The 12615-nt window shown below is 40.5% G+C and overlaps 1 protein-coding gene across 3 annotated transcripts in view; it reads right to left on the reverse strand.

Moving 5' to 3' along the window:
* Positions 1-1161: 1161 nt before the first annotated feature.
* Positions 1162-12615, reverse strand: part of GLIS1 (GLIS family zinc finger 1) — a 189512-nt gene continuing 178058 nt past the window's right edge. For 2 of the 3 annotated variants that reach the window (XM_035333436.1, XM_035333434.1), the window contains 3 exons: positions 12142-12326; positions 4910-5077; positions 1163-1827 (listed from right to left, as the gene is read on the reverse strand). In XM_035333436.1, coding sequence (XP_035189327.1) covers positions 1691-1827; positions 4910-5077; positions 12142-12326 — 490 coding nt within the window. In that variant the 3' untranslated portion in view covers positions 1163-1690. Of the gene's footprint in view, positions 1828-4909; positions 5078-12141; positions 12327-12615 lie in introns of all 3 variants that reach the window. The other variant, XM_035333435.1, reaches the window with a different exon arrangement.

Below are 12615 nucleotides of genomic sequence, written 5' to 3' on the forward strand. Positions count from 1 at the left end.
CAACAGAGGCATGGTGCTGGTAAAAGGCTGTGGGCTGGTCTCATGGCTAAAACCTTTGCAGAGGGCATGGCCTCGGTCCCCTCGAGACTTGCTGCCTGAGGGTTGTCTGCAGGCCTGGGACACTCTCATGGTACCCTTCTGATTCCTTACAAGATGTTTGCCAAAGCCAGGAACTGCCAAGATTTCCAGCTGGTATCCCATGGTGAGGCTACAAGGACACTGCGTGGTTGGGGCATTGGAGACCTGTGGTTTCACAGTGCTACTGCGTTTTCCCCAGTACTTTGGCTGCTGGGTTCACACGTTGCCACCAAATTGTGCTTTAAAATATATATATTCACTGTGGTTGTACATCTTTGTGACTGTAAGGAGAACGGCAGTTCTGTGGACCTGCTAACACCACTCCTGCAAGTGCTGCCAAAGAATCACCCCATTCAGCTCGGGCGCTGCTCAGTGGATTCTAATTATGCAGCTGCAAAATGTGGTATTTTCTTAACATGCCACCGAATTTCACATTTTTTCCCCTGTGGAATTTACTACTTTGCTGAAGCCAGGTGCTTGACATTTTTCTGCCAGTCCTTTGGGGGGGGGGGGGGGCGGGCATACCATCTTCTAGTAGCTGCTCCTTGGTGAATGCTGTTCCTCTGGGGAGCAGCTAGTTGGTTTACAGGCCTGAAAACGAAAGGGATGGGGCATAGCACCAGCATGCCTGGCACGAGGGAAGGGCCTCGACAGCACTGCACGAGCACGGGGCTGCCAAGCAGATCCTGGTAGTGGAGAGGACAGAGCAAAGGAGGAGAAGCACCACCCTCGGTCACTGGGAGGTTTCGACCCAGTGTGAGCTTTTCTATGGTGCCCTATTCTCAGTCCAGGAGTTGGTGATGGTACCTGTGAAGATTTACCTGGTGGTGCTGGGCACCAGCAGCATTTCAGGTGAGCTCCCCTGGCTCCGACGGGCACAGAACAGCTGCCTCAGGCTGCTGTGCTTCCAGCATGGGTGGCTTCTGGCCCTTTCACCGGGGTTCTGCAGGCCCCTTGGTTTTCCCCATGTACACCTGAGCTGCTTTAATTTCACACTTGCTGAAATGTCACTGCTTGGTTTAAATCCATGTCGGGCATGTTAAGAATGCGATATTAGGATTTATCAGGCAGACCAATGATTGTAAGAAATGACAGTAGACTCGTTTCCAGTTTTTAATGCTTTCTTGTAAAACTGAAAATATAAAACCAGCTGAGCAAAAGATTTTTATATACATGAGGTCTGTGATTAAAAAAATCCTTTTAGTTAAAAAAAAAAAAAAAAAAAAGAGAAAATAATTGACCAAAGAGTTAAGTGAAAACTGATTAAAGGGACCAACATTCTCAAACTGAAACATACCTTTCAGGAAAAAAAATCTTTACAAGTTTATTATATAACTTACATTTACACTTTATGGCGAGAACTTACAAAACAAGCTGCTTGAAATGCTCCTCATTCCCTTAAAGCATGAATTTCAAAGTGCCACAGCAAAGGAACAGGTTCCAATATTATCTTATACAGACTATTCATGTATAAAATGTTTTGGTAAATGTGAGGTGTTTATTTAAATGAGCACATATAGGGATACAGACTAAATAAAAGTACTTGAGCAACACCTTTGTTATTACATACACAGTTATAGGTATAATAAAGGAAGGAAGGTCAGCACTGCTCTTAGGTATCTGTATAGATGGGAGGAATGTGATTCAAGCAGTGATCAAAGGCGCTGTTCTGGAAAAATCCGTTCTCGTCAGTTCCGTTGGACACCATGTCTTCAGACGCACACTGAGCTTCAGAGATTGCCTCATAGCCTGCAAGCGTGACAAGTGGTATGGACATGATTTAACAGCAGTACATATAAGGAAGGAAGCATAGTTTGAGGCCTGGGATTATGCAGCATGGCACAGTGCTAATGACAAGACAATAGGATTTACCATCAAAGCCTTACCCAGGAGATACACAAACTAATCTCCACGGGCATTTGTGTCATAGTGTATGAGGCTCCCATTCATTTCTGCGGACGGCTACCCATTTGCAAGTGAAGTGCAAGTATCAGAGCATGGCTCCCTTGGGACTTTACAGTTATTATCTGAATAGGATGTCTAAACAATGAATGGGCAAGGATCCTAGCAAGTGTGAGCTAAAAGTGATGTAGTCCTCTTGTTTTGTATGTTTTTCTTTTTAATGGCACTTACGAAAATGTTCCATGTGTCTCCCAGCTGCTCTTAAGCTTAAGGTCCTGGAGAAATTTGGATCCTACATTTGTTGTATCCCTACGTACTGCAGAGGCAAGGTCTGGACAAGCACAGGGAATCGGTGTCTAGGTTGGGTCAGGCTCACAGGACAAGTGAAAGGAGCTGTGCACCATGTTGTCCTCAGCCCACCAAAGCTCACCATGCTGCTGGCTCCTCACCTGCCTGAGATAGCTGGTGCTTACCAGGCTACCAGAAAGCCACTGTGGTGGGAAGGAGTTTCTCTGTCCTCCTTTCACAGTGAAAACCCTCCACAGGTGTTGTAACCCACCCCAAGCTGTGCATCCCTGTGGTAAGGAACAGGTTTGCCTGTACCACCTGCTTTGGGTTGGGTCTTTAAGGAAGTGTCTGGATGAGCTTTGGCACAGGGTTCTGACCCCTGCACCCAGCCCACAGAGCCCACCTATCACAATTTCAATAATCATCAGCAGCATTAAGTCAGCAGAGGAAACACATGGAGCATGATCCTTCTTGTTAAGACCTCTCTTGTTAAGATCCTTCTTGTTAGGATCTCCCCCTCTAGAAAATGAGGCTGTTCCTTCTGTTCAGTGTTTCTCATCTCTTCTGCCTGCCTAACGCTGCACACGTGTGTGCCTAGGTGTGCCAGAACCTAACTGCTCCAGGCTTTTAGGTGAGGCCTCCAGGCTGTGCAGTACTGCTGGGAATGGCAGTCTTGGAGTCCTGTCGGCTTGGTCCTTAGAACATAACGACAGGTAGCTTACTGTTAGGTCTGTTTTTGTTATTAGAGACAAAATTCTCTACTTATTTATATTTCTGCATTTTCCTATGACGTACTCATTTACTGTTAGTTTACGCATCAAATTCTGCTGTTTGCAGAATCCTGGCATGCAGCATATGGCCAAAGTCCCCAAAAGACAAAGTCAGCCTGTTTATCTGCCCGGTGCTGGGTGTCGGTCCAAGCGGAGTGACCAGTATGTTGAAAAGCTTTGTGTTTATGTTATGCTAATTTCTATTTGATGAGCCTGTATACAGGGTGGATGCACAACCGCAGATGGACGAAACCCAAGATAACCATACACCCCCGAAATCATTATTAGATTCCAGATAGAGTAAACTATCCAAAGTCCTGAACAGAAAATAAAAATTTATTGACTGTTAATGTGATTCATGGAACAGCTGTTTGCCAGTCACATTTGGCATTCCTGTGAGATGAGAACTCATTTAATATTAATGGTGCTATAAAAGCCTGAAAAAAATTAATACACAGCCTTGATGAATCTTGCCAACCTCAATGGTTCTTTTTGACACACAAAATGATGAGATAAGATTTATATATTTCACATATATATGTATGTGTTTCAGCCTCTAAGTATTTGAATACCTCAATAACCACTCTAAAAACAAAAATATTACACAGAAACATTTCATAACAGTTTAGCCCCAGACAGAAAAATCAACTGTTGTTGAAGTTGGTGTCTTGCCATAGTATTATTCTTTGCTCCTACGATTTCTTTTTGAAAGTTTATTTAGTCTGTTCTTTAAATATTGCAGTCTGTCAATCTAAACCTGAAATTTGATGTTAACATAAAAAAAACTATGTTTTAGTAACATCAAACTTATGAATAACACAAAAGAATTCAAAGTTGAAGTTGAAACTTCATCTTAAGCTTTTCCCTTGTGCTAGTCACTGATGCATACACTTTTTAGTACGGAACACCAGACAAATGCATGCACGCTCTCTCTGAACAGAGTCTCCTTTAATACAAAACAAACAGGAAAGTCAACTCTAATTTTGTGGTCTGACTCAGACCCCATTTCAAAAAGCATTTAAACATATGTTTTCAGTATCGTCCTTAGTTGAGATGCCCTCCTGAATTCAAACATGAAAAATTTCTTGGAGATATGTAAGTAAAGATTGGGATAAATGATACTATTTCATGGCTCTGACAATACTCACATTTTGTTTGATTTCAGTAATTCTGTCAACTCTTAATTGTGGTTTTAAAAGTAGAAAAATGCTTTATAAAAATGAATGCCTACGTATTGAAGTACTACAGTCTTCCAGCTATTGTAACTTATTGAAAATTTTACACTATGCAAATATGTAGCTGAATAGGGAAATACAACTGCAATGAATGCGCACAGCACACACAATGAGCAGCACAAATAAAAAGGAACTTCCAAACAAAAAGGAACTAACTAATATTTTTAGCCAAATTTCCCAAAGCAATGTCTTTCCATTTTGTAAACATCAGTATTGTAAAGCAAAGCCATCCATTTATTCTTAGATGGACACAAAGCTCCAGCTGCTGTTTTCTCCAGAATTTTTCTGTCTTCTCAACTACGGTCTGATCATAAAAGCCTGCCTGAGCATATGTGAAGACACGCACTATGAATACCCCCCATAACGAATGTGAGAAATGTCCTGTTTGTCAGCTCTCCTGAAGCTGTGCGTTCCCTGTAATATCCAGCATAATGAAAGGAGAATTTGTCTGTCAAACCAATATTGGATTAAAGAAAAATTTGCTTTCCTAGTGGGATTTTTATAGAGTCAGATGAATTGCAGTGACTTAGTTTCTAGTGCAAACATATTATTCTAATAGTACTGACTTGAAAATGTGTTCTCTTCCCCTCCTGCTAAAAATATATGGGTAATTCTTTATAGGCAGAAAAAAATTACCTGTTGAAGCTAAAGGTGCATTGAGTATGTGATAGCCATTCTGTCTCAGCGGATTGAAGCAATGGGATTCCCCTGTTAGCACATCACTGGTGACAGACTGGTCCATTGTTCTGTAGCAGTCTCCATAGTGGAAACAGTTTTGTATTGAGTGAAAGCTGCCTTGGTAACCTGAAAACAGATATTGCATACACATTTTAACACTGCTGCAGTGGTATTAGCTCCATTTCTGTCACAGTATTTCATTACTATTGTGGGGTTTCTTCAGTTCCTCAGTTTTAACTATGGAAAAATGATCATGCTATTCTATAAGGCGTAATAATAGAAAAGCCACATCAGACAGTCCCACAAGGTGCTGTGGACTGTAATCCCCATCAAGCAAAAACGTTAAGGATGTGCTTTATTTCAAGCAATAGAAGAAACTGGATGAATGAAGTCAACAGCCCACTTGTGTTCAAAGAGAAGTACTTCACTGGATCAGCTCCAGGATTCTCAGCCCCTAAGGGAACGCTTCTATAATGAATTGCTTTTAATTTTAATACAATAATGCAATATTTAAATGAATAACACTGCTCTATTTGCAGCAAAGTCTTTTCTCATCCAAGGTGCATTATGCACTGCTGGAGATAGCACTTTTTCTTCCAAATACCTTTAAGAATACCTTAAACCCCTCCTTTCTCAGACTGCTCTTATTTCAAGTGAAAACTCTTCAGTGAACACAGAGGGCCACGGTCTGTAGAATCGAACTAGAGGTGCAGGTCTGTCTCCAGGTGGCCATCAGGTGAAGACTTGGGGCTCAGTTAGAGATTACTTGCTTCTTGCTTCTGCAAAGTGCCAAGATAAATCTGCAGGGTCTCTGGCTGCTTCAGTCATCCTGCTTTTGGGGCATTTTGTGACTTCTGTACCCTGAATTTTCACCCCCTGCTTTTATGTATTTTATATGTGTTTCTAGTGGATCAGTGGTTTTGTTTTTGCTCGCAGAAGTTGTGAATGAATTGCACACAACAAAGAAGACATTTAGTAGTAACGGACAAATTAATTGCTGAGGAAGGAATTTTACAACTTGAAAGTTTGTGCCAACATCTTAAAAGATGATGTTATTTGCTCCCATAAGGATGACCTCAAAGCATGCCACAACGTTTATACCAAACATGGTCTGATTTAATTCTCCTCGTTCCTCCTGCCCCAGTAGCCTCTTCCTGACTCCAGATGCAATACACACTAATTGCACGTTGAGATTAACTATCTCTTTTCCTATCTTCTCCTAAAGTCCCTTCTGAAATTATTTTCCTTCCCTTACAGGTGACTGAAGTCAACCAAGTCAGGCTTAAAGTCTAGAATGTGCCATCAGTGCCTCAGGATTTTTCCCAAATCGCCAAAAAACTGAGGACTGTTATCTTTCTTCCCCAGTCTTCTTCAGTTAGACTGAAATGCTTCCTGAAGAACAACTGCCAAAGCTTCAGGCTGTTCAGTCAAACAGAGCCACAGCCAGCTCTGCAGCTGACAGGAGTCAGCACTGCTCCACTCACCAGCACAAGACCAGGTTTGCCAGGCCAGCTGTGCAGCTATTAAGTTTGCTTAGAAATGTAATAATGCCTGTCCCTGTCACCAGGGTGCCGAGGTGCTGTACGGAGTGGAATTTGTCCCCTACAAATCATGCAGTGTATAAGTTTTTTTCCTCTTAGGAAAGATCTCCTCCCTTTTTCTACCTTTTCCTTTTACTACCAACGTTTGATCAAGTAGATAACATCAGGCAGAGTGCAGGGCCTGTCTGAGTTCTGGTCATGTTTTTCTCTGACGGTAATAAATAAGGCTAAGTGAGGCAATTCTTTAGTAGAAATGCAATGAACTCATGCAGTGGTGAAAGATTTGCTCTGAAGTTTCACAGTTTAATATGTATTTTGGCAGTATGTGCAAGGATTAGATGATTCATTTCTAGAAAACCTGTGATCCTCCACCACAAAAAAAAATAATAATAAATTGTTGATACCCATGATTGGTGAAGTACTAATGGATGACTATATTAGATAAAGACACTAAGCACACTGTACTGAAGCAGTCCGTTTTTGCTGCTGTGCAGAAGGTGGCCCAGAAATTTGGAAAGCAGAGTATTAAATGATGAATGTCTTTCCTCAGAATAAATAGACAGCCACCTCTATTTACTGACTGGAGAGTCTGGCTCAGAAAAGCGAGAAGCTCTTAGGAGAGGTAGCAAAGGCATCTTCTGATGTGGTTTTACGCACAGTGCTTTATTGATTGGCTTTTGATAATTACCCTGATTTTTCTGTTTACAAAGCATGAACTCCTTGCTGTAAGCCTTCTAAAAACATTTTGAGAAAAAAACGAGACACTTGGCTTCATGTGAGGTATAGCTGGTTGCAGAGAGCACTTATATGCTTTGCTAGAGGGAGAAAAAAAAAAAAGACCCTTTTCCAGAATGCCTGCTATACACATCACTTCTGGGGAAGGCACGATGTGTTTTCTCTGTCTCTGTAATTGCTGCCCTTTCCTCATGCTCCCTAGCTTGCCTTTGTTAAATCAATTAAAACCTTTATGATCTGCAGGGCTGGCACAGTGGCTTAGACTATCAAAGAACAGCCAAGCATGACAGAACTGGGTTGAAACTAGGTGGTTCCAGGATTTGCTCAAGACCTATAGGTAAAGGTTTCTTTTGCGGTGTTTTAAGTTACACTCTCTAGCTGCTCAGGAAAAAATATCTGAGGCAGTTGTCTGCCTCAGAAGTCTGGAGAAGAGCTGCCATAAGCAATAAAATTCTCTTTTTTGATTGCAGTATCTATCCACCAGCATCACTGAGTGATAATCTGAAAAGGCAGTGCAAAAAGTGTTACTGGAACTGTCCGGTGAAGAGGCACGATGTAGGAAAATACTAGGGTTGTCATACTGTTGTATGTGCTCAGATTCCTGAAAAGTGCTTCCCAAAGAAAATACAGAGAAATACACCATTCCTGCCCTAATGCGCCTGCAGATGTGATAAAGGCAGCAAACTAGAGGAAGAGGACAGATTTAGGAAGGGAAAGGTTGCAGAAAGAGTATCAGTCAAGTAAAGCACACCATGACTCTTAAAAATGGGACTTTTAACCCTTTGGACCTCAGCAATACAATGAAAGTTTACTTAATTTTTTATTAGCTTCATAGAAATGATAAATCAGCAGGGCCCTATAAAGAAAGGGATGCAGGCTTTATGGAAGGCATTCCATGCATGCGTGAAAAAAGGCAGAGCGATGGCTATGGGAAGAGTGGTCTGTAAGAAACTGTCCCTGCACTTAAACTGGGGATGAAACAACACATGGATAGGAAGAATTGTGCTTGCAGTATTAAAAGCTTTATTTGAATATGTAAGTAGTTGAACATCAGTCCTGAAAGGTGGAAATCAGTCTTGGAATGACTGAAGCTGTGTATCTCCAGGTTGCACGATGGCAGGATCAGGGAGTTGCCATGTCAGTAAGATTCTCTTCACGACTTTTTCTATACTTCCTATTATCCTGCCTGCTGTTTCAGCAGCACAGTTGGAGAGGTTTTTTTGGTATAAGGCTGACTGGCTTTTGCTGATGGCCCTCCATAGCCTGGTGTGACGCAAGAGGCTGGTCTGTCTGCTTCAGAGGATCTGAGCCTCCGGCAACTTTTACACTAATAAAAAGGGAAAATTGCCGGCTTGTTGAAATGCTAAGTGTTCCTGAAAACCAAAGTCATTAGAGAAGATGGAAAGGCCATGTGAGTTAAAGCAACCACAAGGACTTTTGTAACAACTGGTAACCTTGCCAGATAAGATTTCATTCATGTTACACAACCACAGGAAGTGAAATTGATGCTTGCAGACAATACAGTGGTTGATTTACATATGCAATGCAAGATAGACCTCACTGTTTTAAAAACGTGCAGTATTAAGGAGAGGTTCATTCCATTTCATCATACAGTCCTAGAATCATTTGATTTGGAAAGGACCTTCATGATAATCAAGTTCAACCATCACCCTTCCTACCTAGTCCCATCACTGATGCCATGTCCACAGCTCTCCAATACCTCCGGGGATGGGGACTCCACCACTTCCCTGGGCAGCCAGTTCCAATGCTTAACCACCCTCCTCATAAAGAAATTCTTTCTAATATCCAATCTAAACCTCTCATGGCACAACCTGAGACTATTTTGTCATGTCTTATCACTTATCACGTGAGAAAAGAGACTGACACCCTCCTCAACCCAAATCACTCTATGATGTTATGATTCTCACTGCAACCGCCTTTCAGGTAGTTGTAGAGAGTGATGAGGTCTCCTCACAGCCTCCTTTTCTCCAGATTAAATACCCCCAGTTCCCTCAGTGGCTTCTCATAATTCCTGTTTTCCAGTCCCAATTCAGTTTCAGTTCCTTTAGGTTTTCTGAAATGCTTTACTTCTACTTGACTTACCCTCCATCACCTACCTCAGAAAATATTAGGAGCTAAGATGTGATTAAAGTCCCATAACTAATGGTTCAATTAGCAACTACATATGGTTGATCAGTGAAAAAGAAACACAGAATATTTTTTACAAGTTCTTACAAACTCTCCTCAGTGGCTAAAATACAAAGTAGGCAGTAGGGAGGCTTGTCTGGTGCAAACATCACTGCTCCTTCTGGGAGAGCAAAAAGCGTAGCACCAATTTGGCAACAAGTGCTTCACCAATATTTTTTTTTCCACGTGCATTTCAGATTTTCCTTCAGTTTGTTTGATTTAAACCAATTTTTCTGAGGTTAATTTTCAAGTGAAGAATTTACTAAATGTCCTGTCAGTTTAAATGATCACTATTAAGTGTTTTATGTACAGTAGATGTAGAAATATAACAGTTAATAAAGGAATAAACTGAGTTCCAAGCATAACATTTAGCTAAAATTTTGCTTTGAAATAATTTGTGACAGAAAAGCTGCAGTTAGCCACTTCGCACAGTGCACTGGCTGCCTCTGTTTCTCTAAGGCACAACCTAGAAAACTTGAAGGACGTTTAAAATAAATGATGTAATACGCAAATAATTGGAGTATGTCTATTAAATGCCATCTTGTTATGTCATGGCATTTACATGTATGTACAAATAAATCTAAGCTCTTCAAATTCCATAAAATTTCTGAGGAGAAAGCACGTCAGGTATAAATAACTACAGGATTCTATCGCCTGCCAAATTCTTCCAGCATATAATAATTTCCATGTGATCTTACTACTACCAGCTTTAAACACATAAATAATGGCAGCTTAGTATTCTTTCGTTATCAATATTTCTGCTACCACCTTGGTGAAGCTTGATGCCTTGAAAAGACCTGCAGATCCACAATATTTACGTGCTTCTATACAGGCACCTAGTTCCACAGTTAAACGTGCCGAGTATTCCTTTTTCAGTAAAAATTCAAAACTACCAAATTTCTTCAGATTCCATTAGAAAAACAGGCTATTAATGAACTGAGAGTCAAAAAAGACTTATAGCAAGTACAGCTAAGTACAGGTTACAGATCAATTGATTTCAAAGGCTGCTAATCAAAATTGATTTTTGAATGACCATTTCCGTAATGAATTTATAATAATACCTCAACATTTGGCCAAAGTGGAAAATTATTGCTTTTTCAAAACCACACGACATAACACTTAGAAAGCAACAATTCATTCAAAAGGAAATGTGGTTTTCTTAAGGAATAAAGTCAATTTATTTAAGTGGTTCAAAACTTGTTCTGTCTATGCATTTGTTTCTGCCATAGTAATGAGCTGCTAAACTTTCCTCTTGTGGTTTGTAGTTATTTAGCTCATTATAGTAACATAATCATATATCATTATATGCTATCATAAATCTGCCACTTTTCCCTCACAGAGTTAATCTTTTTAAATTGAGTAATCTGTTGAGCATCAGGTTGAGTTAGTTTTTCCTTTGGCACAAATCATTTAATATAATCTGCTTTAACTTTTCAGACTAAGGCAGTCCAACCAAAGAGCAAAAATAGTCCTCAGAGATCGAAGGGCAGGGGGAACTGTTGGGATACGGAACCCCATTACAGCTGTGAATTGCTTATTGGCTTTGTGTTAAAATCCCGTGTTTCAGACCTAGCCTTAGAATTTATTCAGAGAAAGCAAACCTATTTTATGCACTAGTAAATTGATCACATGTGATACTTTGCCAGCCAAAAATGACCTTATAGAAATGACAGTACAGCTGTGAAGTGAGTTTCAAAAAAACTGGTTATCTGCCTGTATAAACTTATATGCTTGGTTATACTTGCAACCAGACAGATGTCTTGCACACTTCTTTATTGTGAATATTCACTACGCTTAAGCAGCGTACCATCTGGATTATATGACATATTTCTTAAGTACGCAAGCTCCTGTTACTGGAACAATCTGTGATAATAATATCACTTGCTAATTTGTACCTTAAAAAATGTAGAAACATTAATTAGTTCCCCCAGCAGAACTGCGCAAGAGGAAAGTAAGTTCCCCATTATAAAGGCTAGGTAACACAGAACAACAAAAAAATGTTTTACCTTAAGCAGTAGGGTGGCTGCTTAGCTGTCCCCAGTCCTGTCCTCAAAACATGCTCACACTCTACAGTTATGCAAAGTGCCTTTGCAGATTACTCTATTATATCATACATAAGCCAAACTACCAAATATTAAATAGCAAAACCATTTTTCTTTGTCTAAGTTCATGTCTAGTACAGCACCACCAATGGACAGAGCAGGGCATTGCCAAGTGTGCTTCACCCCATCTATTTTAGCAAGCAAAGTAAAAATGACTTGCTTTGCCAGGGTCACTCGCTCCAAGCTGGCTGAAGGATGGTTAATCCATCAGAGGAGGTGCACAGTCAGTTGTGCTGGGTCCTTACTGAGAATCAAGATGTCAGACAGGGCTAAATAGTTCACTTTATCATTACATCACTGAGTTATCCGGGGGCATAACTCATTCTGGTGAGGAGACATTTTTGAAGTTATGTTCTATAAAAAAATGAATAACCGCAATGGATCAGCTGTTGTGATAGCTTTCCCTAGCATATGATATCCCAGTATGAACCAGTCTGAAAATGTTACCTGTATGAAACAAACCATCTTAAAATAGGAGTTCCCACTGAAATGCTGTCGCTCCCGTAAAACAACTATACTGGCAGAAAATGTAAAAACTGCAATCAATTCTTTTTCCCCACCTACAAATCAGGAAAGCTTAACAACTTTTTTTAAAAAAAAGAGAGAAATAAAAAGGAAGAGTTACCTTGAGATCCCTGCTGTACAGACTGGTTTTGAAATTGAGCATATGGTTTATTTGGTATTCCAGAAAACTGCTGCCCATTCGGTGACTGGCTGTGCGATGATGGAGAGCCGTGCTTCTGCAATAGGGAAGGTGGAACTAATGCTTTCAGGGGGCTGACAAGCGGAGAGATTATGTTGGGAGCAAGCCTAGAAAAAGAAAATTCAGAAAAACTTCACATATCACATAACAATACGGGAAAATGAAATACTTGAAAGGCTTTATTTCCATGATGGCAAAACTATGGAAACATTTATTTTGCAGATATAAATTATGTTGGAAAACAAAACAAAACAAAAAAACGGTAATGCAGTGCTGCTTTCAGGTCTTCATTAGCAGGGAAGGCAGTTAGAACATGATTTATGTTCCTTTACGCTGACTTCCTGTACTAATCATAACGACAGAATCAAAATGACATCACTCCTCAGAAAGCAACTT

The sequence above is a fragment of the Oxyura jamaicensis genome, chromosome 8 (assembly GCF_011077185.1).
Source record: "Oxyura jamaicensis isolate SHBP4307 breed ruddy duck chromosome 8, BPBGC_Ojam_1.0, whole genome shotgun sequence".
Lineage (NCBI taxonomy): Eukaryota > Metazoa > Chordata > Aves > Anseriformes > Anatidae > Oxyura > Oxyura jamaicensis.